The sequence below is a fragment of the Sorex araneus genome, chromosome 1, assembly GCF_027595985.1.
Source record: "Sorex araneus isolate mSorAra2 chromosome 1, mSorAra2.pri, whole genome shotgun sequence".
Lineage (NCBI taxonomy): Eukaryota > Metazoa > Chordata > Mammalia > Eulipotyphla > Soricidae > Sorex > Sorex araneus.
The window spans coordinates 334773277-334801250 of NC_073302.1; the positions used below are offsets into that span (position 1 = coordinate 334773277).

General features: G+C 37.0%; 1 protein-coding gene across 2 annotated transcripts in view; it reads left to right on the top strand.

Annotated features, from left to right (window-relative positions):
• Nucleotides 1-27974, top strand: part of KAT6A (lysine acetyltransferase 6A) — a 118365-nt gene that overhangs the window by 69367 nt on the left and 21024 nt on the right. Inside the window, exons 4-9 of one of the 2 annotated variants that reach the window (XM_055123661.1) lie at nucleotides 2880-2995; nucleotides 4590-4671; nucleotides 7651-7786; nucleotides 9196-9512; nucleotides 11960-12078; nucleotides 23861-23976. In XM_055123661.1, coding sequence (XP_054979636.1) covers nucleotides 2880-2995; nucleotides 4590-4671; nucleotides 7651-7786; nucleotides 9196-9512; nucleotides 11960-12078; nucleotides 23861-23976 — 886 coding nt within the window. The remainder of the gene's footprint in view (nucleotides 1-2879; nucleotides 2996-4589; nucleotides 4672-7650; nucleotides 7787-9195; nucleotides 9513-11959; nucleotides 12079-23860; nucleotides 23977-27974) is intronic. The other variant, XM_055123662.1, reaches the window with a different exon arrangement.

Consider the following 27974-nt stretch of genomic DNA (forward strand, 5'->3'; position numbering starts at 1 on the left):
TGTTCGGGGAGGAGTGCATGGCACACCTAGCAGAGCTTAGGGGCTTCTAGTTTTGTGCTTAGAGTTGCTTCCATGGATCTTTCCTGGACCTTCTACATTCTTTGGCCTGAAGCTAATGATGGTTTTTTCCTTTTAAGCTGAAATCTGAAATCCTAAATCTGGCTAACTTTTGTGCATCACAGCCATCTCTCAGTCACCATGAGTGGTAGATACTGGTATTGTCATGACTTTCCTTATCATTGCAAAACAGTACCAGGAAGGTGATCTTTGCTTCATTTCATCTTTCAGAAATCACTCATTCAGGAGTGAAACTTTAATATTTAAACCCTAGGTGCAAAGGTATTTAAGTAAAGGTTTTTTTTTTTTTTCCAGTTTCTATTGAAGACATTGGACAAGATGGTAATAAATCTGGAGTGGTAGATAATCATATCCAGTGTAACATCACAAGCCAAAATGATTGTGAATAGATTGTGAATGATTTTGAATCTGAATAGATTTCACAGTTAAATTTAAAGTAAAATTATTTTTAAGATTTGCTAAAAATAGAGTAATTTGTCATATGATACAGTGATTTCTAAACTCTTTGGTTTCTTATGGGAACCCATAGATTCTTATGGAAACCCAAATATATGAAACAGATAAAAATGAATATGGTGGGAACAACAATTAGTAGGCCTGGGTTTGATTCCTAGTACTGCATGGTTCCCTGAGTACTGCCTGGAGTGACCTCTCAGCACTGTGGGATGTTCCCCCAACCAACAACAACAAATAAATTTGCTCTCCATGAGGAGGGACATTAAGGGAGATGTGGAAACTTTTGCTGTAGCAAAAGTTCTATGAAGTAACGTCTCTCATTTTCTGCAAGATAGAAAAGAGCACAACTTATAACCAGTTTATGGAGAGGGAACTTTTAAAGACCAGTAGAAGAAATGCTAGGGTGTTTTTTTATTCTGTATAAATTACGTTGAAGTAAACTAGTTTTGAACTGAAATAAACAGTTTTGTTTCAGAAAATAGTCACAGACTTTATATTTCATATTGTTTCTTCTATGAGTCAGGATTTTGGGAGCTGCTTATCTGGGTGGTTTTGACATGGAGTCTTTCATGAGTGCAATTAAAACTTCAACTGTTGAAGCCTTTCATAATGGCTCACTTACCTGGCTGACAAATTAGTTGCTTGCAGTTTATAGGAAGTCTCAGTTTTGTGCTGTATAGAGTTGCCTTAGTCTATGTCTTCGCAGCTAGATTCACGTAAGAGAGAACAAGGTGAGATCTGTAATATCATTTTATAACCTAGCCTTACAGATCACACTGACCAGTCACCTTGATCAGTCTTGTTTAGTGTGGGAGGGCACTGCACAAAAGATGTGAATAATGTTCTTGTCTAGAGGTAAGAAGGATTGTCATAGCCTAATTTTCTTCTTCTTCTTCTTCTTTTTTTTCTTTTTGGGTCACACCTGGCAATGCACAGGTGTTACTCCTCACTCTGCACTCAGGAATTACTCCTGGCGGTGCTCAGGGGTCCATATGAGATGCTGGGAATCAAACCTGGGTCGGCTGCATGCAAGGCAACTGCCCTACCCGCTGTGCTATCACTCCAGCCCCACCTAATTTTATTAATAGAAGGAAAGCATGGCTATAACTAAGTACACTTCGCCCTCAGAGTCATTGATAGGTTCTTAGATGAAAAATCCACTTTTACCATATACTAATTATTATAAGGAAGAGTTAAGTTACTACAACATTTTTTTCTGATGACAAAAATATCAAACTTTGAAATAACTCTCAAAACATTTCTAATATAAAACAGTAATTTGTATTCATTTATTATTCAGCCCAGTTATTTCAGTTGAATATTGTTTAGGCTGGAACTAGTGCTGGACATGATTCTCTTCCATTAGAGGATACAATCATATCCACACTCATACTCATACTGGGAAATTGATAAATGCTAAGGAACCTAAAATGCACATCTTTGGAATGTGAGAGAAACCAGATTATCTGGCAAAAAACCGTAAGTATGAGAAGAACATGCAAACTGCACAGATAGTGGCCCCAACCAGTAATTGAGTTTTTATAATAAAATTCCTTGGAACCCTACATTTATCAACAGTCTGCTAATATGAAATTTGATATTTTCTCAAAGCTTAATGTTCTTCAAATTAAGATAACTTGAATAGTTTTGGGTAAATAATTGTATTAACTATGGCAATAGGCCAAAAGCTATAAGTACATTTTTCTGACCCTAAAGTCTAAGGGACAGAGCTACAAACAAGTAGTTAAAGCATGCCCCATCCCCCTGTTTCTTTGTTGAACAGTAAATGGGGGCAGGGGTCATACACAGGGTGGCCGTGATCTTGCAGTTTAGTTGTAGTGCTTGCTGGGAATGGAGCACAGCTTCTCAGTTGTGCATGCTCTCACACTCACTTGTTGGCAGATCCTGGAGATCTCACACTATGTTGTGATGCCAGCACCCCTAATGGTAGAGCCTCTGGATTTAAGCTCTTGTGGGTTTTGGAGGTTGAATTCTGGCCTCATGACAACAGAACAGATGCTATACCACTGAACTATCCTCAGGTCCACTAACAGGCAGTTGATATGAGAGAAAATTTACTTGAGCACATAAAAAAGTATTTTACTAATGTGTTGGTAGTCAGCATGTATGTATGTATGCATGGGTTCTAAATTCTAATTAGTGTTAATAAAACTCAGTTGGAGTGCAAGGTTCAGATGAAACATAGTAGCTTACCTTCCAGGAGTGTCTTATTTTCTTTGATAGATCATTTGATCCAAGGTAATTTATTCTTATTACAGTATTTCTTTAATACAATTGCAGAATGTTTCTTGATCATTTAATTGTCAATTTTCTCCTCTTTTTAGGTCATCCATCCTGTTTAAAATTTTCTCCTGAACTAACGGTTAGAGTAAAGGCCTTACGGTGGCAGTGTATTGAGTGTAAAACGTGTAGCTCCTGTCGAGATCAAGGCAAAAATGCAGTGAGTATCTTCCTCTTCCAATGAATATTTCATGTCAGAACTACTTCTGTAGTATGTATAACTGGGAGTTCTACTAGGGATGTTTTATTAATTTTAAGTCAGTAAGGCTAGAAGATCTTAGAAATTATAGCCTCTTTGAATTGTACACCATTATTTTAAATATGCATTATTTTTAAAAATATACATTATTTCTAGGTTGCATCTATGCCACCTTAGTTCTCTATTTGCAGAGACTAGGCTACTTTTATTTATTTATTTATTTATTTATTTTGCTTTTGGGGTCACACCCAGTGTTGCTTAGAAGTTACTCCTGGCTCTGCACTCAGTAATTACTCCTGGCAGTGCTCAGGAACCGTATGGGATGCCGAGAATCAATCCTTGGTCAGCCGTGGGCAAGGCAAACGTCCTACCAGCTGTACTATCACTTTGGCTCGAGACTAGGTGACTTTACTTTTTCCTGTCATTAATTAAAAAAAAAATTTTTAATTGAATTATCATGAGATACAGTTACAAAGCTTTCATGTTTGAGTTTCAGTTATACAATGATCGAACACCCATCCCTCCACCAGTGCACATCTTCCACCACCAGTGTTCCCAGTATCCCCTTCATCCCAACCCTCCCCCTGCCTCTAGGGTAGAGAATTTCCCCCATACTCTCTCTTTACTTTTGGGCATTATGATTTGCAGTACAGATACTGAGAGGCTGTCAAGTTTGATCCTTTAATCTACTTTCAGCACACATCTCTCATCCTGAACAATCCCTCCAATCATCATTGATTTAGCGATCCCTTCTCTATTCCAGCTGCCTTCTCCCCGAGCCCATGAGGCAGGCTTCCAACCATGGAGCAATATTCCTGGCCCTTGTGTCTACTGTCCTTGGGTGTCAGTCTCATGTTATGTTATTTTATATTCCACAAATGAGTGGCATCCTTCTCTGTCCCTGTCTTTCTGACTCATTTCATTTAGCATGATACTCTCCATGACAATCCGCTTACAAGCAAATTTCATGACTTCATCTCTCCTGACAGCTGCATAGTATTCCATTGTGTAGATGTACCAAAGTTTCTTTAACCATTCATCTGTTCTCGGGCACTCAGGTTGTTTCCAGATTCTGACTATTGTGAATAGTGCTGCAGTTAACATACAGGTGCAAATGTCATTTTTACTGTGCTTTTTTGCACCCTCGGGATATATTCCCAGAAGTGGTATTGTGGGGTCATATGGAAGTTCAATTTCTAATTTTTGAAGGAATGACTAGGCTACTTTAAAGAAATGCTTGTGAAAATTTTTTTAAAGCAGTATAGAGGTATTCAAATTTTCTTCTTATTCGTCAATAGACTAAACTTGTATCTGCAAACTGAATAAATTTCAGTCTTTATTAGGGTTGTAGTTCTTTATTAAAGTTGGATAAAGCAGTTTTTTTCCTTCTAACTTAAAACTGTCCATCAGTTGATACAAGTTAAGGGAACTTTTGCAAAATATTACAGTAATTAAACTATTTATGAGATTGTTGTAGCTTTCTAGGTTTTATAAAATCTGATACTGATGTTTTTGTTTCATATGGTTAAGCAATACCACACTTACTCTTTTTTAGGATAACATGCTCTTTTGTGATTCCTGTGACCGAGGTTTTCACATGGAGTGTTGTGATCCACCACTTACCCGCATGCCAAAAGGTAAGAAATATATTCTGAAATATATTCTGAATTCAGAGGGATGAGTAGATTAAAAAAACTAAAAGCATTTTTTGTCTAATTTGTTAAAATGAAAGTAATTTGTATGTTACTATTTGAGTTTGTATTAGTAGGAAGAGAACGGTAACATTGAAGCTGGGTATAATTTTTCTATTTAGGCATTGTTTTGTGTTATGAATATATTTTCCCCATTTCCCAGTTTTGGGGACACACCTGGTGATGATCAGGGCTTATTCCTGGCTCTGCACCCAGGAATCACTCCTGGTGGTTCTCAGGGAACCATATGAGATGCCTATACCTTGTAAAATAGTTAATTGGGATATATGTACCTATTGGTTGAGTTTTTAACATATCATATGCTTATAGTTTATTTTAAAAGTATCCCGTTAGACCCCTCCTACTTTTTCTTGTCTCAGATATTTTAAACTCCAATTTTGTAAATTAATGTTTTGTAAGTAAAACATTGTAGAATTTTTGCCTATTAGAAGAAGCTTTTCTGATCTTGGAAAGAGATTAAATCTTAATTACCAAGTCATTATCCTTTAGGGTTTTACTTGCTTTCCTTTTAGGCCGATTTCTTCTGTTGGTTGTTAATATTTTGAAAACTGTGAAATTTTATATATTGGAAAAAGGAATACTCCTTTTCCTACCTATTCCATTTTGAATCCTCCAAGATAAAAGGATTTTCTTAGTACTGAATTCTGGTATATTTAATGCCTACAGAACAGTTTCTGTGATAGCTAAATCAGAAAACATCATGTTTGGTTTGGGTGTTTTTCCCTTCCCTTCCCTTCCCTTCCCTTCCCTTCCCTTCCCTTCCCTTCCCTTCCCTTCCCTTCCCTTCCCTTCCCTTCCCTTCCCTTCCCCTTCCCCTTCCCCTTCCCCTTCCCCTTCCCCTTCCCCTTCCCTTTCCCCTTCCCTTTCCCTTTCCCCTTCCCTTTCCCTTTCCCCTTCCCCTTCCATTTCCCCTTCCCCTTCCCTTTCCCCTTCCATTTCCCCTTCCCCTTCCCTTTTCCCTTCCCTTTCCCCTTCCCCTTCCCTTTTCCCTTCCCTTTCCCCTTCCCTTTTCCCTTCCCTTTCCTTTTCCCTTTCCCTTTCCCCTTCCCTTTCCCCTTCCCTTTCCCCTTCCCCTTCCCTTTCCCCTTCCCTTTCCCCTTCCCCTTCCCTTTCCCCTTCCCTTTCCCCTTCCCTTTCCCCTTCCCCTTCCCTTTCCCGTTCCCTTTCCCCTTCCCCTTCCCTTTCCCCTTCCCTTTCCCCTTCCCCTTCCCTTTCCCCTTCCCTTTCCCCTTCCCCTTCCCCTTCCCTTTCCCCTTCCCTTTCCCTTTCCCCTTCCCCTTCCCTTTTCCCTTCCTCTTCCCCTCCCCTCCCCTCCCTTCCCCTCCCCTCCTCTCCCTTCCCCTCTCCTCTTTCTTATGGCTAATCCAGAATCCAGGTTTTATGCTCTGGAGTGAACTGGTAGTATTGCTAAGGGGATTATAGTGCCAGGGATCATTATGTGGTTACAGGATGCAAGCAAGCACCTTACTCCTCTCATATCTCTAGCTTGGGAAACATCTTATTTTGAAATAATGTCAAACTTAACAGAAAAGTCATAAAAACAGTGCAGAGTTGTTCTCATTGTACCCTTTACTCAGTTTCCTGTTAGGATGTAGCATCATACAAACCCCTAATGCAGCTACTGAGACCTAGTTGATTAACTGTCTAGACCTCTTTTGAATTTTTGGTCCAGAATTCCAATTCAGTATCTTTTGTTGTATTTGATTGTCTTACTTCCATAGTCTCTTCCAGTTTCTATGCTAATTCCTAATACTTTTCTTTATCTTTCTTGGTCTTCACACTTAAGAAAATTACTGTTAGTAATTTCTGAGAAACCTTTAATTTGAGTTGTCTCTTGTATTATCATGGTATAATTGAGATTATGAAGTTGACAGTGCTGACCTCAAAGTGATATTTTCTTCTTAACTGCATCCATAATAGGAATATATAGTACTGACATGATGTATTACTAGTAATGGTTACTCTGAGAACCTGATTACAGTGGAGATTTCTGAAGGACATCTTAAAGTTACTCTTCTGCTTTGCTAACTAATCCAGCATCCTTCAGTGATTCTTGTATCATTTTAAAAATTGTTGGTTGTTTAATGATGAGTCTCTTCCATATTATTTCTATATTATTTAGTTGAAATTCTCCAAGGAAAGGCTATCCATTGATAACCACTTATCGTATTTATGATTAATATGGACTCATTGATACTTTATTCTATGGGTTATATTGATGTTTTATTTATTTTTTTGGTGGGTTTTTTGTTTGGTTTTGTTTTGCTTTTTGGGTCACACCTGGTGATGCACAGTGGTTACTCCTGGCTCTGCACTCGGCAATTACTCCTGGCGGTGCTCAGGGGACCATGTGGGATGCTGGGATTCGAACCTGGGTTGGCCTTGTGTAAGGCAAACGCCCTACCCACTGTGCTATTGTTCCAGCCCCAAGGTTTTTTTTTTTTTTTTTTTTTTTTTGCTTAGATTAACCCTGATTTGGCTTTTGGAAGCATCTTCTAGTTGGTTCTCATATACTCATATGACTTAATCATCTTTTGAATACTTCTTTATTTTCTGGCACTACAAGTGTTCCAGGTTTTCTAGTATTTCCCCTACTGCAGTCCTGAAACTACCCATTAATCTCTAAACCTGGCTTTCCATGTTTTATGTTAATTAGAAGTCATTATCTTGGCTGTTGGTGTATATCAGGGATTCTAACTGCACATCCATGGATTTCAGCCATGTGTGGATTTTATGTGTTCTGATTATAGTATTTTGTATGTATATGTTTTCATATTTATTTTTCTGGGGTTTCTCATCAGATTCTCTTGTGAAGGTTCTTGACCTGACAGAATTAGGAGTACCTGGCATAGAGTATCAATGTACTGATATCTGTTGTATTTTTATGTGAATTTTCTTTTATAGGCATGTGGATATGTCAAATATGTCGACCCAGGAAAAAAGGCCGAAAACTTCTACAGAAGAAGGCAGCACAGATAAAACGGCGCTATGCTAACCCTATAGGACGTCCAAAAAACAGGTTAAAGAAACAAAACACGGTGTAAGTTGTACTTGTGGCAAGGTGAGGGGAGAAAAGGATAGGGTCTTCTCTATAGTGTAGGATTCACGCATTTTCTTTATTAAAAATTCATTTGTTATTATTGGCACTTTTATAATAATGGCTAACATTTATTGAGCCTTAGTGAAGTGCCATGGCACTGTTAAAAGTGCTTAACATGTGTTAAATCATCAGATTCTCACAAAAAACCCAGTGTAGTAAGTATTGTCGTTACCATTTTTCGAGGAGGAAACTACAGCATAGAGAAATTAATTTACACAAGTTTATAGTAAGTGTTGAACTGGGATTAAAATACAATTTTGCACCAGGCGCTGCAACCATTGCTTTATTTTGCTCACACAAAACCCGAAAATTTTAAATTATTACCATAGCATTTTATAGATTCTTGCTGTAGTCTTCGCTGTTTGTTTTTAGTAGGTATACAAATCTCTGGATAGTGTCCATTGAGGTAGATCTATTACTATTGTCCAATGTAGTGTGTTTTTCATATGCTGGCTGGTGGGTCAAGATTCAGCTAAGTCCTTAAAAATCTCTCTTTATAGTAATTTCCCTTTGATGATATCTAAAATATCTGTAGACCTGTGAATTTCCCTTTTTTCTCAAAAACTTTAGCTGCCTTTAATATAAGATTATCTTGACGTTTATATAACTGAAATGAACGGGCATTAGCAACTTGAAACTTGACAGAATTAACATTGTAGTTCATATTTTCAATCTTAAATTAAACTTCAGTTTTCCTATAGAGTTATCTTTTGATTTGACTTTTTTTAAATTTAGAGGTAAAAGTTTAACTTGAATTTGTACCAAGGTTCCAGGACTTATTTATTAGTACCCAAATTATTATTTATTTGGGTCATGCCTAACAATGCTCAGGGGTTACTCTTGGCTTTGTACTCAGGAATTATACTTAGCGGTGCTTGGGGACCGTATAGGATGTGGGGGATCCAACCTGGATTGGCACGTGCAAGGCAAACGCCTTACCCTCTGTACTGTTGTTCCAGCCCCCAGTCCCAGGACTTTATATTTGAAGAGATCTTAGGGGCTCTTTGGTCTAACTTCTTATGGATGAAAACACTAGCATTTAGAAAGACTGTCCTTTGTTCAATATATATAACTAGTAAGCATCAAGATTATGATTCAAATGTGCTTCCGCCTCTGGACATAATACTTTTTACTATAAATGACTAAGGTTTCTGGAAATAATGTTTTTATTAATATTAGTTTTATCCATATACTATATCTAGTTTGTGAAATATTTTCCCTACATTTGAAATATTCCTAAATATATAGATTTTAAAAAACAAATTGTAGGTTAATATGAATTATGTATTAAGTAAAAAATCTTGTATTTCTTTTTTAGTAGTTAACTCTTTCCCTGTTTGATTCTTTAGATCAAAAGCTCCCTTTAGCAAAGTTCGAACTGGCCCTGGAAGGGGTAGGAAACGTAAAATCACTCTCTCCAGCCAATCAGCGTCATCATCAGAAGAAGGATATTTAGAGCGAATAGATGGCTTGGACTTCTGCACAGATAGTAGTGTCCCCTTGAAGTTCAACAAGAAAACCAAAGGGCTCATTGATGGCCTTACCAAGTTCTTCACCCCTTCCCCTGATGGGCGGAAACCTCGAGGGGAAGTGGTAGATTACTCTGAACAATATAGAATCAGGAAAAAGGGCAACAGAAAATCAAGCACTTCAGATTGGCCCACAGGTAAAGGTTTTTTCTTATAGAAACAAAAGTGTGTTTGAAATAACTTTAAAAGTAGTGAACAAGGTAGAGTAAGAATGAATTTGTTGACTTCTATTGTTGAAGCTATAGTGACTTATTTATTGTACAGGAATTTAACTTTGATTTCTTTCCAGTGAATATTGCATAGCTCAGTGTATTCTCTTCCTCATTCTTGCTTTCAAAAATTGGCTTGGTACAAGAAAGAAGATCCTCCTCATTCTCAGGCTCCCCTTTTTATGCTTTATTAATTGATTTTAAAGCAGAATGGCAATCAGTTACTTTTTAAGTATTCAAATGTTTTTTAATGCGTTTTAATTGTTTTTAATGTATTATCCTCCCTTTAGACTGCAGAAAAGCTCCAGTCTGAATATGTTTAAGAAAATATGAAAGCCATTTAGGTTGGACTTAGGGAAAAAAGGCTCATGAAAGCAGATCTTAACGAGAGGATTTTTTAATTAATCATTTGCTTCGGGGGTGAATTACTAGAACTATCTACTGGAAAGTTTTAGAAATAGAAATTATGGTTTGCTTTATTTGTTCTTTTTCTTCATGAGTGAAACCCTTAAAGGTTTATGAAACAGTGCACCCTCTGATATGATACTACTAAATGCACTTGCGTCTTCTGTGTCATGCACTAGGGGGCATTAGAGTCTCATAGTATTTTCAGATTTTATATGTATTTCAGTTTGGGAGAATTTTCAATAGTAAGACCTCTTAAGTAAATGAATAAGAATGTATACATGCAGTTTATTTAAAAAGAACTGTCATTAAATCATCTTTTCAGTCATATTCTTACAAAGAAGAAATGAATTTAGCAGCAGTATCATCTTACAAAGGATAATGATTTACATAATTCCCCGGTACTTTTACTAGTTTTTTTCACCTGCTTGAAGAAGATGTATTATTTACTGAATGCTTATTATTTCATATACCTGCTTTGAGATTTATCACTTTATTCCTCAAATTTGTGGCTTAAAAGTTACCCAGAATTTGAACCTAATTGGTACTTTCTGATACCACTTTGAAACTTTTTTCAAAGGTTATTTTAAAGAATATTTTGGCCTTAGAATCATTGAAAATTTTAAAAGGTACTCCCAGATGATGTTTTGCTCTAAGAATAAATTTTTGCTCCATGCTACCAACTTTAGTAGTTAAAAAAGAAAAAGATTAAAAGATGACTTTTTCCCAAAACCCAGAAAATAGATTAAATAGATTAAGAGTGAAAAAGTAAGATTTGAATGCAAATTTTTTTTTTTTCTTTTTGGGTCACACCTGGCGATGCACAGGGGTTATTCCTGGCTCATGTACTCAGGAATTACTCCTAGTGGTGCTCAGGGGACCATATGGGATGTTGGGAATCGAACCTGGCACAGCAGGTAGGGCAAGGCAAATGCCCTACCCGCTGTGCTATTGCTCTAGCCCCTGAATGTAATCTTAAATTCATAGAAAGAATGTTCATCTTCTGTATCACTGTATCACTGTCATCCCGTTGCTCATCGATTTGCTCAAGCAGGCACCAGTAACATCTCCATTGTGAGACTTGTTACTGGTTTTGGCATATCGAATACGACACGGGTAGCTTGCCAGGCTCTGCTGTGCGGGCGGGATACTCTTGGTAGCTTGCCAGGCTCTCTGAGAGGGACGAAGGAATCAAACCCAGGTCGGCCGCATGCAAAGCAAACGCCCTAGCCACTGTGCTATTGCTCCAGTCCATCTTATTTCAAAATAAATTTTACACTCTTTAGACTTTTTGCCTCTTTAAAATATATATTAAATTTAGTTTAGTGGGGTTATTGTTTGTTTATTTGTTTGTTTTGTTTTTTGCTGTTTTGGTTTTGGTTTGGGGGCCACAACCAGTGGTGCTCAGGGCTTACTCCTCACTATGTGCTTAGAGGAGTCACTCCTGGTGAGGTGTGGGGGGACTGTATCTGGTGCTTGAGGATCAAACCTGGTTCAGGCACTTTGAAGGCTAGCACCCTACCTGTACTCCCAGTTTTGGCTTTTAAAAATTTGTCATTAGGCTGTATTTGGCAGGGGCTCCTCCTGACTCTGTTTAGAAGGTCACCCTTTGCACTGCTGGAGATTCTTCTGTGGCGCTCCTATGTACAAGGCATATGCTCAGCCTGTTGACCTCTTTAGCCCCTCTTTTTCTTGTTTTCTTTTTACCCCAGCGTGCATGTATACTAAAGATAATCTCTTAATGAAGTTGAATTTTAGTTATTTAATATTTAAGATGTTTTAAGACTTAAGAATTTTCATTATAAAATAAAATGTATTCTTTATTACTTTTGTAGCGATCAGTTTAATGCTATCCTCTCAACTGTTAATTAGTACTGAGGTCTTTAAATGAAATAAAGATTTGAAACTTTTCTTGTTTTATGTATTAAGCTAAGATTAATATTAATAACATGTGAGTTCTTTGCATGCAGACAATCAGGAAGGCTGGGATGGCAAACAAGAAAGTGAGGAACGTCTTTTTGGAAGTCAGGAAATTATGACTGAAAAAGATATGGAATTATTTCGTGATATCCAAGAACAAGCACTACAGGTAAATTTCTATATATAGATTAGGCAGCCAAACATGAACAAAAATCATTTGTTCATGATTGAGAAATAGGATTATTTTTATTTTGAGTTTACTGATCTGCAAGTAGGGGCGTGTGTGTGTGTGTGTGCCCGCGCATGCACACAAGTGTGTGTGCTTAATTTTGCTTGTCAGGGTGTTCCTTTAGTAGCAGAATACCCTCACCTCATTCATTAATTCAGGTAATATTTGTTAAATGCTTCTGCTTTAGTCTTTCGTAAGAGCCAGGTGTATAGCCGAAAAACGTGCTGTTATGGTTCTTGGCCAAAGTGAATGACAGTATTTATTCCCCCAAGTATAAGTCTAAGATTGAGTATAGAATTAAGTCTTAAGTGTAAGTCTCTTAATTGGAGTGTGCTTTCTGTTATTTACTTAAGAAATATTTCCAGAGGTGAATTGAGTAACTTTTTTTGAGAGGGAATTTAGCTAGATAGTTTGGCTAGACAGTCTTTTTACCCAGTTTTTTCTCTTTCATAATCTTGACATTTTTGAAGTGTGCAGTAATTTATTTTGTAGGATGTTCATTACTTTGTGCATGTTGTATCATGATTCAATTCAGGCAAAGCACTGTTGGTTGAAATAATACAGAAGTGTTGTGGTCCCCTTTTTGAATCACATCTGGAGGCATGAAGATTTATTTTTCCCATTATAAGTGATATTAACCTTGATTATTTGGTAAAGGTGATAATCTGCCATATTTCTTTGCTATAAAACTATTTCTTTAATATAGTTTATTGTGGAAATATACTCTGAGAACATGCAAGTTACCTTCTTTCTCAACAGAACTACTGTTTTTTAGATATATCATCCAGTGATAATGCTTGCCTGAAACTTTGTTGGTTGCAAAGAAGTGTTTTTTAAAAATTTTTTTCTGTATTTTATTATTATAGCTTAGTAGCATGTTGATATTAGAATTGATGTTTATGATCTTGATATATACTGTTACCATACATTTACACCACAAAGTATCTAAGAGTTTCTACCAGTGACCTTACATGATTCTGGTTCACCTCATTTCCCTCCCTATTAAATAATCTAAGTTTCATACTACAAAGTCAAGGGTGATTTATCATTTGATACTGTATTCCTATATTTTATTTCTGTACATGCCATAGATATTTGTCACCTTCCCTTTGACTTTCTTTGCTGAACATGATACTCTTCAGTTCCTGTATGTTGTAGAGAATTGCATGATTGTAAAAATTTATTTTGTTAATTAGCATTTTGCTGTAAGAAATAGTTTTTCCTTCTATTTTCTTTAGACTTACAGATTCTCATCTTATAGTTATGATTTGTTGCTATTGGTGGCATTAATTTTGATGGTCAAAATTTCTAGATTTGGGCAGAGCGATTTTCTTTAAACTGACCTTTATTTCCTTTGGCATAGCTTTGTCATTTGCTTTTTTTTTTTCAGAGACAGGGAACATTTATTGTAATTTTATTGTGTGTGATGTGTTCATATGCATGAGAGAGAGAATAGAGAGACCGTATATGTGGTGCAGCTATTGAGCCAGGATTGGCCACATGCAAGCAAGTGTTTTATTATCTTTCCAACAAGAAAAGGGATTGAAAGAGTCACTGTTAATTTAATTAGGAACATATGAATAGTGATCATTCACAAAAGCCACTATTATTTTTTGCTAGCCTAGATATGGCTTAGTAGGCAAACATGTTCACACCGACAGCATTTTATGTTAATTAACTTCTATCCACATGTGAGCCACTGGTGGTATGTACCAGCATCAACTTGCTAAACATTTTCAGGGAGATTTTATTATAGTCGTATGCATCTTTCAAGCTCACTAGTAAGAGATAAATGATAAAGGAGTTAATATTGGAATCCATTCGACCAAAATCAGGTACTTGGTGCCTGCTTTTTTAGAGGAACCATGCAAGATAGAGGGGCTATGAGTAAAACAGCTGTCATTTTCCAAAATGTATGATCTAGTAGGAAGCTTGAAAACTGATATTTGGTTTAAGTGTATTGTGTGTTTTATTCATAATTTTAGAATTTATTAATAATTCATTATAGAATCAATTTATTATAGAATTTATTAATAATTAATTTATTATAGAATTAATAGTTCTAATGGAAGAATTATCGAAAGGTTTAGTAAAATTTTTACCAAAAAGTGTCATTTATTATTTTGCTTTTCAGTATCAGAAATAAGAATATAATTTTCTTGATACTGTGTGCATTATTACTTAGTCAGTGAAACCTTCAATAACAGAGAAAAACTTTAAACAATAGGTGTTCTAATATTTTATTTTAATGATGTTTTTATGAACTTCAAAGATTAGTCACCAGAAAGAAGCATTTGCATTCAGTTTATTCTATTTTAGCATAGCAGCTATCTTGAAATATGTGGTATATTTGATACCATAAAGTATTACAAGAGAGCATGGGTATTTTCTTTGTTTGTTTTCATTTTGGGAACCACACCCAGCTATGCCCAGGGCTTACTTCTGACTCTGCTTAGGACTCATTCCTGGCAGGATAGGGGGATATTGGGTGCCAGGGATCAAATGTGGGTCAGCTGTGTGCAAGGTAAGAGCCCTACCTGCTGTACTGTATATCTGCAGTCCACAAAAGATCATGTTTCATGTTTTTTATTGCTTTCTAATTTTGAAGTATTTTATTAGCCTATGCAGTTAGCAGTTTTAATCTTTGTGACTATTAAAATGGTTTTCTTTGCATAAAGAATTGAACAGTCATTAGAAATGGAATAAATAGGGTTGAATAGCCCTTTGCCTTATGAGGTAGGAATTATCCCCAAATAACCTTCTAGTTGCATGATGCCAAGAAATGGAGTTCTTGGATTGAGTATGGAAATTGAGTATGGAAAATTTGAGTATGAAAACTCAATTTTTAAATTTTTTGAAAAGTACCTGCCAGTATTTTAAGGGATGTCCATAACTGCTTTCTTGCTACTGTGGTTGTTATAATTGTTCTTGGATACTGGTAAAATAAGGGCAGAGAGTTGAAGAATGCTTTAGTATCTTAAGGCATTAGCCACTAATGAAGAGGCTTTTTAGATATCATGTGAATTCACTTGACATTTCAACACAGTTCCGAGTATTTTTAAAGATACCAGTTAAGGGTCAAGGTAGAAACAGTTGTACACTTGTTAATACATCTGCTGAGTGCCTTGGTCATATAAGTTACTAGTTTGTTGAAAGAAATTAGTTCAGATTTGCTTGACACACTTAGTGTGTCATTCATGTGGCAGCTAGGTAAGTGGAAGCTTCTGCTAGCTTTCTTAGTTTGGCAGGGGATAGAAATATCCAGATAAATAGAGAATGTGTCTCCGCCATTCAGTTAAGGAGATATAAGCAAATAACTAAAGCCATGTGGCAATAAAGGTGTCCCTTTACTTGAGCCAGGATATATTCAAATATATTCAGCATTTGATATTAGTTTGTTACACTTAATGTACTTGCTTTATTATTTGCTCCATTCTACAGATGAACTAATCAAAGCCTTAGAAGGATTGTGTTACTTGCTTATATACTTAGTAAGTATCAGAGCTATTCTTTGAAACCAAGCAGTCTTAACTCCAGATCCGTAACTCATAACTGCTTATTTAGGATATACTGCCCACAGAGAGTTCTGCAGAAGATCCGAACAGGAAGACACCTACTTGTCTACAGATGTTAAGGGAGTCATAGAAAGACTTTTGAGCATGATGATAAAGGAATAAGAGTTTACTGTTGGATAAGAAAAGAAAAGCAGTTTTAAAAGATAGTGTCTGAGAAAACTTTCTGAACCTTTGGAACAGTATTTAGTTAGAATTTTAATAAGTCAGGTTGAAAGTCTGAACAAACTATGTCACAAAGATCCCTGTGATCTATGTTATAGAGCCTTTATTTATTAGTTATAGCAGCTTTTGAAAGAAAATAATAATCAAATAACCCTGGGATACCAGTGAATACTTTTTTTTTTTTAGGGTGATATGGTGTTGGAGAGATAATATAGGGGTTTAGGCACTCACCTTGATGTGGTTGATCCTGGTTCAATCCCAGGTATTGCATGTCCCCTGAGCACTGTGAGGAGTAAGCAGAGCCAGAAATAATCCTTAAGTACCACTAGTAGGGGCTCAAAACAGAAAAACAAGCAAACAACAGAAAAGGGTGATATGAGTATTTTGCATTTAGAAACTATTTCTGGTGGTATAAGAAACAGTGGACTGAAGAAGACAGGAGCAAGGACATCTACCAGTTTGATGATTACAGTCGATAGAGAAGTAGGCTTTAAATGAAAACAGAGGAGATAGATTATAGGCAGGGGGTTTGAGAAAAATTTAGGATAGAATAGAAAAGATAGTGTTTTGTTAGAAAGTAGGATTGAAGGAGAGGCTAGACTCAAACAGCAGGTATTACATTGTTTTAATTTGAGTAGATAATGAAGTTAAATGTGGGGGGAAAATTTTTTTTGAAGTAAAACAGATTTTATTTGGAGGGTTTTTGAAGGTGTGTGTGTGTGTGTGTCTGTCTGTCTGTCTGTCTGTCTAAGGGGTGGGAGAGGAGAGAGAGTTAAAGATAAACATATTCAAGAGTGAACTCAGGCTTCTTCAAGGGCGGAGAGAGCCCCTGCACACATCCCAGCATTAGACGTAAAATCATGAAAGTACATATCTCAAGAGGGGAGATGCAGGCACCACATGTGCTCGGCCATGTGGTTGCAAGCAGCACATGGGCTTGGGCAGCATATGCATGTCATAGGAAGAACTTTTAAAAGTTTTCTTGGTCTGTTTGATTTTGGGTCAAACTGAAGTATGCTCAGGAGCTGTTCCCAGTAATACTTGGGTTGGGGTACCATAAAGTTCTGGGAATTGAACCCAGGAACCCACACATTCCTGACCCTAAGAAGAGCTTATTTTGATGCAGGATGAAACCATATTTACATAAGTCAGGGGGTTGTAGTAATATGTAAGCTATAGATTGCTGGCTATAGATTGTAATATGCAAGCTATAGATTGTAAGCTATAGACCCTCTCCCAATATTAAACCCCATTTCTTTTCCTCTCTGATAACTTTATTTCTGTGGCCAGAGTCCAAGAATTTGCCCATCCCCTTGCTTTGCTTCTTTATATATACCCCACACATGGGTGAGGTCAGTTGGCATTTATCTTTCCCATTTTGACTTATTTCACTAAGCGTGTTCCACCCACCTCAGTTTCACTCCTTTGAATTTCACCTGTCTTTCTAGTTGAGTGGTATTTTATTATATGTATATATATATATGTATATGTATATATATATATATATCACAAAGTTTTTTTTGTGCTCTTGGACTCTGGACTCAAAAGGACCTGGGAGCAGAGATCCTCTGCCTGCTTGCCACAATCTCCAATTGCCACAATCTCCAATACCCAGGGGTCACACCCATAGGCCACCACCTGCCGGCGCCAGATAATCTTCTCATCAGCCATCCTCCAGAACTCACAGCTCCTTCTCCCAGAAGGAAGCATAAAATGAGGCCCCCATAACCATGCCACCAGACTCCACACCAGAGGTGCCCCAGAGAGGGGCGGGTGAGAGCCCTCCCCGCCCCAGGGGACCCACTACCCAGCTGCCACGATGCTCCAGGCGGCTTTTCACACGCTCAGGCTGAGTCTCACGCATGAGTGAACATATTCCTGGACCTCGGGGCTACAGACACATCATCATAAAGGGAAATATATATATTTGCCTCTCGGAGAGCCCAGCAAGCTACCAAGAGTGGAAGAGCCTGGCAAGCTCCCTGTGGTGTATTCGATATGTCAAATACAATAACAATAACAGGTCTCATTCCCCTGACCCTAAAAATAGCCTCCAATCGTTGGAAAAAACAAGTAAGGACAGGCTGCTAAAATCTCAGGGCTGGGACAAATGGAGATGTTACTGGAGCCTGCTCGAGTAAATTTATGAATGATGGGATGACAGTGATACAGTGATAGATTGCTGGATGTGGAGGTCAAGAAGGCATACCAGGTAGATTCACCTGGTGATAGTTGAAGCTACATAGTTATAGCTAAAGTTGTTGTATGTATTGTTTACTTAACAATAAACATTACTTGTCTTTTTCTGAAGATATGTTTTGTTATAGCCCATTTTAAGCAAACATTTTGATGTATGTAAATTATAGAGCTATGTCAATTTGTAAAAAATGATAAGTTGAATATACGGGGAAAAAAACAATAAATATTACTGTATACTGTTAGTATGTGCCAGTACTGGAGATATGAGTGAACACACAGATTTTTTTTTTTAATCTTTATTCTCAAAAGCTTATTGTTGTTTAATTGGATGAGATAGAGTAAATATTGTGTGGTAGTGTTATAAAGAAAAAGCAAGAAGAAAATTTAGAGGTAAAGGATGGATATGTTACTGTTGGATTAGGGGCTATGTGGAGTTGGAGGGGATAATTGCTGTTTAGTTAAAATCTGATGCAGCTAAGGAAATTAACTGTAAAATCTGGGGCTGAGTGGAGAGGGAGACTGTCATTCCAGATGGGGAAGCAGAATCTAAATCCAAATTAGTGCTTTTCATGCTCAAGAAAATACAGAGACCAGTCTGGTTAAAGCCAAGGAAGCAGAGGTGAAAGTAGAAATTAGGTGATGAGATCAAAAGGGCAATAATACGGGGCCAGATTTTGTAGTTCTCAGTCATTATAAGGATGACTATGATTTTGACTATGGTTTTTACTCTATTTGAGATAGGACTACTTGGGGGACTCCTTTAAACAGAAGAGTAGTAAGACCTCCCATAGGTTTAGCTGGATTTTTGTCATCTCTGTATAGATTGAGGGAGAAAATCAAGAAGCAGGGAGCATTTTGGAGTCTGATAAATCTGGTAGAAATATCAACTTAATATATAGTGGTTTAAATCATAGTGATAGAATAGTTCTGGTCTTGTCTTAAGGGTAAATGCAGTAGCGTATATAGATAGATTAGAAGGCAGTGAAAGGAAAGAGTCAAGAATGACACCAGAGCACAGTTGGAGCAGGGAGTTGCCATTTTCTGAGATGGGCAGAATCTAGAGGAAACAGGTTTGAGAGGGAAAAAATCATGAATTTGTTTTGGACATGCTCAACTTGAGACTTCATTTAGACAGTCGAGAGCAGACATGAAGTAGACAGTGGGGCATAAATGTCTAGAATTCAAAGTATATGTCTGGGCCGAACATTTTAATTTAGAACTTTGGAAAGAATGAGGCTAAATGATAACAGCAAAGAAAAGAGATAGGCTTGAGGAGTGTGGGGGTATTCCAACTTCTGGTGGATGGGAAAACAAACTGTATGGCCAGTAAAGTAGGGGAAGAAATTCCCCAAAATGTAGAGATTATGGGTTGTTAAAATCAAGTGGAGAAATTTTTCATTAAGGAAGAAATGGAAAATTTTACAAATGAATGAGAAAATGAGGACTAAAATTTGACCTTCAAATTTAGTAACATGAATCTTGAGAAACAGATTTTATGATGGAAGGAGGAAGATGAAAATATACTTGGAAGGTTTTTTTAAAAGGGAATGAAACTTAAGTAATTTGTTAGAGTAATAATACCTGGTTATTCTTGAGGTATTTTATGTAGAAGGGGAGTAGAAAAAAATAGTTGTTGGAGATATAGAGGGCTAAAGATGTTTACCAATTCCAATGGTGGATTATATGCTAAAAAAGTTTTAAATAGTAGAAGCTTGATAATGCAAGAGAAGGATTTATTGGATTGATACCTTTGAGTAATTAATAGACAGTATAATCACTGCACATTGAGTGGCTTTTGATTGGAAGCAGAAACAAACAACTTACCCATAATGTTCAGGAAAGGCCAGAGTATATGGACTCAGTGGGCAGATTTGCAGATGTGCTTGATGGAAAGCTTTGAAATGGGCTTTTGATTGCTTCTAGTTTTAGAGAGGTGAGCAAAGGTGTTGTGTGAGGGAGATGATAGCGGAGCCATCTCCAGTGGTAGAGCACATATCTTGCATGTATGAGTCCAAGTGTGTTCCACAGCACTGCATGTTATTCACCTTCCACACTGCCTTGTAACCCCTGAGCACTGCTTGGGCCCAGGCAACACTGCAGTGCCTTGTGTTATCTGCTCTGAGCACTGAATTTGGCCTGCCAGGAGTGGTCCTCCTGGTGCCTATACTCTAGCTCTGCTAGGATGGCTACTATTAATAAAATTTGAAGATGGGGTAAGGAGAAAATGTGAAACCATCTTTGAGGAGAATTAGGAGAGTTGGTGAAGTAAGGAATAAGAAAATATTTGGGGCTTACATAAGATTAGTGATTATGAATTTTTAAGTTCTATGTATTCTTGAATATTATTCATAGTATTGTTTTTGTCACACAGTTCTGTTTTTTTTCTGACTATCCTCATACATGAGGTTGATAACTTGGATTATATAGAATCTAGGTAGTGGTTCCAGTAGTGATTCGGGTGAAGCTCAGAATAGTGATTTTATTGTTGGAGTGGAGAGAAGTTAAGATGAAAGATGAAAACTGGCAGAGTTAAGGCTGATTGTAGCTCTGAAATACGGGTCCTTTAGGGAGAAACAGAAAGGGTGGTGACAGAATCCTAGATTTTAGCACTTTTGATTTTGTTTAAAATTGTTTCATTTTGGGGGCTGGAGCGATAGCACAGCGGGTAGGGCGTTTGCCTTGAGTGCAGTCAACCCAGGTTCAATTCCCAGCATCCCATATGGTCCCTCAAGCAGTGCCAGGAGTAATTTCTGAGTGCAGAGCCAGGAGTAACCCCTGTGCACCGCTGGGTGTGACCCAAAAAAAGAAAAAAAAAGAAAAGAAATGCAGCATATTTAAAAGGGGCCGGAGTGATAGCACAGCGGGTAGGGCGTTTGCCTTGCATGTAGCCGACCCGGGTTCGATCCCCGGCATTCCATATGGTCCCCCAAGCACTGCCAGGAGTAATTCCTGAGTGCAAAGCCAGGAGTAACCCCTGAGCATCGCTGGGTGTGACCCAAAAAGCAAAAAAAAAAAAAAAATTGTTTCATTTTGTTTAAGCCAAAAGATTGAAAACAAAATGTTAAATCTAAAAAAATGAAAAGTCTAGGGGCAGGTGGGGCGAGATGGGGGATAAGGATTTTGCCTTGCATGAGGCCGACTCTGGCTTGATTACTACTGCAGCACAGATGGGCCCCTGAGCACAGGTTATAGTCCCTAAGCTAAAACTAAACCATACCCAAAAGATAGAAAGTGATCAGTAGTCACAGCTATAATTCTGAGATTGAGTCCTAAAGTTTTCTTAAATTGATAAAATGTACATAATAAAATTTACCACCATAATTATTTTTAGTAATAGAGGTTGGTGACCTTAAAGACAATTTACAGAACTTAAAACACCTTACTTATAAAACTCTTTATCTTGCAAAACTGAAACTCTGACCTCACTAAACACTTAACATCTCATCTTTGCTCCATAAACCTTGGCTATCACCATTCTATTTTATATCTATGAATTGAATTATTTAGGGTATAATTCCTTTGACTAGTGGAAGCATGTAATATTTGTCCTTTTATGTCTGACTTATTTTACTTAGTAGATCTGCAGGTTATCCATTTAATGGAAATTTAGTTTTGCAGCAGATTAATAGTCTTGTCTCATAAACTGCTAGCCACTATCTAAAATAGGTATATTTAAAGTTATCTTTTTGCTTTGCTCTAGTATACTTAGTGCCTGCCGACTTTAGATTAAAAGGCCCACTTGGGGTTATTCAAGTAACCCAAAAGAGGACAGCAAAGTGTTTAAAAAATATTCATATTAGAAAATAATTTTTGCTCTTGATTATATTAAGTACAGGTGCTCTGTAAAGTTGCCAGTTAAAGAGTTTTTCATTTTAAATTTTAAACAAAATGATGTAGCAAAGGTGACCTGTTAATGTATTCTTGATTTTGGCAAGGATTGAGTTAACAAATGGTTCCTATGCAGCTGTGGCTTTCTCACTCTGTTAACCTCTAAACCTTAGTTAACTGCAAACACAGTGACTCATGAGACTTTCACAGGGGAATTGGAGGGTAGTGGAGAAGAGGTAGATACATGTATGTACCAGAAGATTCATCGTGCAGAAAGGGTGCGGGTTGGTGAAGCAGTGAGTAATCCTGTTGTGGCCATTGTGTTTAAAGAACTCTCTTAGTTGTGGTGATGTGTAAACAGTTGTACTGGAACTGGATATCCACGTTTACGTCTGGCATCCACCTGGAAGAGCAACAGGCGGCTGATAGGAAAGCCCTCACACAACATGCAGTGCTGCAGCAGGTTCATGTTTGTGCTTCAACTTCTCTGCTTCCTTGTTTGATCTTGTCTTGGGATGTTAGATTGGGTTTCTGAGATTTGGTTGTTTTTATGATTTCTATGCTGTTACATTTTGAAATTTGAATATAAGTTAAAAGTTATGACTGAATTTAAGTAGCACTGTAGCACTGTCCTCCCGTTGTTAATCCATTTGCTCGATGGGCACCAATAACATCTTCATTGTGAGACTTGTTACTGTTTTTGGCATATTGAATAAGCCACGGAATTTAAGTAGATTCTGAAATACAGTTTTAAGATTAGTATTTTAAAATCTTTTTACAGAGCTTTATTTTGATTTTTGGGAAAACAACCCCAATCCCAGTAACCTTATTTTAGCCTTTTCCTATATTTCCTTACAATTTTAATATTTGAAAGAACTGTAGTACCCTTGATATAATATAATTTGTCCAACTAATAGGTGTTTGTCTTTTGTTTTGAAGTATCTAAGAAAGAGGTTAAGATTTCCCCTGGCTATATTCCAAAATGAAACCTGAGCTAAATCCCTTGGCCTTTTATACAAGGGAGCTGTTAGAAAGACTAGGGAGGATTCTCAGTGAGTGTGGTCAAGAGGCTTCTTCCTTAAATGTGTTGATAGGAAACCAATAAAAATCTCAGCTAAGCTTTGCTAGATGATTTGCTAGATGGAGGTAGAAGCTTCACTCCCCTAGAGATGTTTTATAATCTCCCAGTGTTTTAAAAGCATAAAGTTGAAAGATAGTTTTGGTTATATTTTGATAAAGTTTTATAAATATTTCTCTTTGATTTAAGACTAAATTTTAGGGACAGGGTGATTGGGAAGGGATCCTTTCAACATTGATGGAGGGAAGCAGACACCCTGGTGCTGCATGTGGTTGTATTGATGTATAAATTAAACTGTCAATAATATTGTAAGTCACAGCACCTTGTTTAAAAATGGGGAAGAGACCATAAGTCATAGTTAAAATGATATTAATGTTTAGAGTATCTCATAAACACAGAAACATGCATGGTTGTATGAATCTGTTTCTACATTGCTTACAGAGCAAATAAAATTGCCCCTTAATTTAAGGTCTCAAAACCTGATCTCTCTGATAATTAGCAATGGCATATTCAAATTGCTAATTAGATTTTAAAAGCAACTCTTTTTTTAAAATAGTGCAGCTCATAATATTGCTGGAAATCACTAAGTATGTAAGTTAAGTATTCATATAAGTTAAGAAGTATTCATATAAGTTGAAGAAGTGTTGAATATAAAAAATGGAATAGTAGTTGCACTTGGTTTTAAGAAATTTAGCATTTTCTTCCTTTGGGTGCAAATAAAGAACAAAATTTTATTCTATTTAAAGAATAATAATGTTAAATTATTCCTAATCTTGTTATGTTCTGTGAAATCCCAGGACAACAAGATCCATATCTTTGTTCTGTTTTATTGATATGTATGATATGGCTGATTTTTGTGATGTGATTTTTGACTTTACAGAAAGTTGGAGTGACTGGTCCCCCTGATCCTCAAGTCCGCTGTCCCTCTGTTATTGAGTTTGGGAAGTATGAGATCCACACGTGGTACTCTTCCCCCTATCCTCAAGAATACTCAAGGTATGTTTTGAGAAGCCTTTTATATTTTACATTTAAATTCAAAATTAGAAGGAACCTAAGGAACCTTGGAAAATTTTTAGTTCAGTTTTCCTTTTACTTTTGAAGGAACGGGTGACTTTCAATGATGTTCACAGTAGTAGGATGCTGATTTAGTTCCAGTAGTCTTTAGATTTTTCCTTTCTGTAATCTCTCCAAAGGCTTTTATTTGAAATTAGAAACTCAGAACATGATCAGAATGAAAGTAGAATATTTTTCCTTAAATGTTCCTGACATTCTTCTTCCCACTGTCTTGAATCATGTGGATTTCTGTCTAAATGGCAGGAATAACTGGAAGGCTATAATCCAAAACCATTTTTGCTGGCTATAAGTGGGGTCTCTGGGACCAGAAAGAACACACAGCTCTCCTTAAAATTGAAGGTGTTTACATTCAGGATGAAACCGAATTCTGTCAAGGCAAAAGATGTGCTTACACATACAAAGCAAAGAACAACAGGGTAATTCCCAATGGCAAACCTCACAAAACCAGAGTGATCTGGGGAGACGTAATTTGTCCCAGGGAAACAATGGCATGGTTCAAGCCAAATTCCAAAGCAATCTTTCTGCCAAGATAGTTGATTCAGAATCTGTGTGATGCTAAACCTCTCAAAAGTTTTAAAGATTTAAAAATAAATAAGATGTAGATATTTTTAAAATATTCCTTACATTAAGAATCAAAAATACAAATGAAGCTGCACTGAGTAGCCTTTCATTAAAAAATCTTGGGGAAGGGTGGTGCTAGGGAGATAGTGCAATATTGGAGATTGAATTTAGGACTCACCTGTGGTACAGCGTTTTGAGCCATTTTCATAGCCTCTTTATCTAAATTAGCAAACTTAGTAAATGGGTTGGACTGGAGCGGGTAGGGTGTTCACCTTGCACGTGGCCGACTCGTGTTCAGTTCCTCTTGGAGAGCCCGGCAAGCTACCGAGAGTATTCCGCCTGCATGGCACAGCCTGGCAAGCTACCTGTGGCATATTCGATATGCCAAAAACAGTTAACAACAAGTCTCACAATGGAGACGTTACTGGTGGCTGCTCGAGCAAATCGATGAACGGGACTGGAGTGCTACAGTAAATGGGTTGGTCTCTTTAGAATTGGTCAAATGGTATACAGTTACATTTTATTTAACTATCTTGAGTTTCAACATATAAAAATCAGTTAATAGCTTTGGGAGATGAGGCAGCATACCAGCTGAAGCCAAATTAATTTTATTATTCTACCCTGACATTTATAAACTGCATTATTTTGGAAGTTAACCAATTACGATGTACTTCTGTTTCCTAAAGGGAATAGTAATAGCACTTATCTCATATGGGGTATTGTATAAGTTAGAGGAACCAAAATATGTAAGTTGCCTAGAAAATGGTAAGTGCTCGATGTCACTTATTTTCTGTTAGGATTGAAAGTGAAAGAGTTGAAGAAAAACAAAATTTGTTTAAAAAAGAAAAAACATTAACACTGGTTTTTCATTTGAAGCATGTCACTTGATGCTTTCCTAAATATGTGAGCTCCATGTGCCTTAGTTTCCCATTTACCAGGGAGCACTATCATATGCCTTTACCTATTGAATCACACTGATTCTTCAGAATAATAGCAAAAATATTTTAACACTAGTGTTTTTTAATATATACAAGGTATTTAACATTGGTTATTTTGTTTTTGTTTTGAGCCACATCCAGTGGTGCTCAGAGCTTACTCCTGGTTTTGTCAGGAATCACTCCTGACGGGGCTCAGGGGACCATATAAGCTGCCAGAAATAGACCCTTGGTCAACCACGTACAGGGCAAGTGCCTCTAAACTGGGTTATTTTGAAGAATAGGGGAATAGGTTAAGGTATTTGTTGACACTAAAACTCAGTGTTTTGGGCTGGGGTGTGTGTGAATTGGGCCATACCCTGTGTACTCAGGGACTATTCCTGAACACCTGGCTGTACTTGGGAGACCATATATGGTGCCAAGGATTCGAGCCAGTGCTTCAATTCCTGTACCATCTCTCTAGCACAATGTCAGTATCTTTTTTTTTTTCTTTTTGGGTCACACCCAGTGATGCACAGGGGTTACTCTTGGCTCATGCACTCAGGAATTACTCCTGGTGGTGCTCAGGGGACCATATGGGATGCTGGGAATCAAACCCAAGTTGGCCACGTGCAGGGCAAACACCCTAACCGCTGTGCTATCGCTCCAGCCCCAATGTCATTATCTTTTTAACTTTACATTTTCATATAACTTAAATTAAAAAAGTTGCTTGTCTGGTTTTCTAATCGGGCAGAAATAGAAAATTGAGTGAGAATTTATTATAGACACCAGATCAGTAACAAAAGAAGTAAAAACATTTCCAGGAATTTAACACAAGTTCATGGAAAACAGCTACTGTGAGTCATTTAGGGCCAGTTAGTCTCAGACACTGAGATAGAGCTTTAAGATAGCATCCTATATATAGCATATCATAGTGTCAATATCATGGAATTGCAACAGTTAATCTAAATTTGTTAAGCTGTTAAGTCATTTATTATTTTATTAAGTGTATATGTTAATAGGGGGCAGAACATTCCTAAGTTGCCTACAAAACTTTGGTATTTAAAATAGTATACTTCATAGGACTTCTTTATAGCCACAATATTAAATGATGAAGAATAAATATGCTGCGGAATTAATTTATCATATTAAAAATATCAGTGCTTCTCTCATGCGTTCTTTGTAATCTGCTGAAATTACAGGAGTACTCAAGCTTGTTCATTGTGTAGATCAACTGTTTATCAATTGTTCTAGGGATCGTAGTACAAATACATTGAAATTGTTTGACCTACTTTGGAATAAAAAGTGTGGATGTTATACTCCTCATAAAGCTGATTGTCAGAGTGGCCATCCACCTTTGATATATGACTTCACATTATCACATAGAAGGGTGATGACAAGAAGCAGTACTCAGTAACAGTATTCTCTGGGGCTAGGAGTATACATAATCTATATAACTTAATTCATTTCCTGTTCATCTTTTTAATAAGAGAATTGCAGCCATTTGCGAGAAGGATTGCTTTGTTTCTTTTAAGAAGTTTTGTTAGATGATTCCCTTAGACTAATAATGTTATCCCAGTTGACTTGATTGTAATAAAGAGACTTTCAAAATGTTTTTTTTTTAATCAAGAACTGAATTGGATAAATCATAGTGATTTATTTTCTATATAAAAAGGTTCATCAGTAGTTTTGAAAATTAATAAATCGATCTATTTTTGTTATTATGAGAAAATAGTGTAAACTTTCATACTTTTTTCAGATGTAACTTGGCAGTAATTTTTTCCAGAAATTTTGTCTCTTCTGATGCTTAATTGTATGAGTTGATTACTAGTAGAGCTTTCACAAAATTATGGATCTTAAGAAATAAATTGTACTTTATTTTCATGTCTCTGTACTGAGAACTGGATGCTTTTACCATAGGTGTTTATCATAATCTGGAATGTTAGTGGTTGTGTTTTTTGTCATATGCAATTTTTGTTTTTGTTTTTGTTTTTTTTTTTTTTTTGCCTTCCAAGTAGTAGTTAGAATGTCTTTAGCCTCTACCAGTTATTCTCAGCCAAAGAGGTTCAAGACCCGAGAATGAGATGCTGCTTGATTCCCTAAAGTGATGGGAATACCTAGCCTACCCAGCTTCAGAGCTGCATCCAGTGATGCTTTGGAGGACCATGTGGTGCCGGAATTGTACCTAGGTCAGGTACATTCTAGGCATGCTTCATAACCACTGTACTACCTCCCAGTTCTCATGATGCAGTATTAATGATAGTATTAAGTCTCAGTTTACCAAAGCATAATATCCATGACAGAATTCAGAATGCTGGGAACCATTGTGCTACTGACATGTGAGGTACAGATTTTACAATAGAAGAGTCAGGTGGCCTTCTGGATTCAGACCAGTATAGGAAGAAAAGGTTCTGGTGTTTAGTTTTTGTTCCTACATTACTTTTT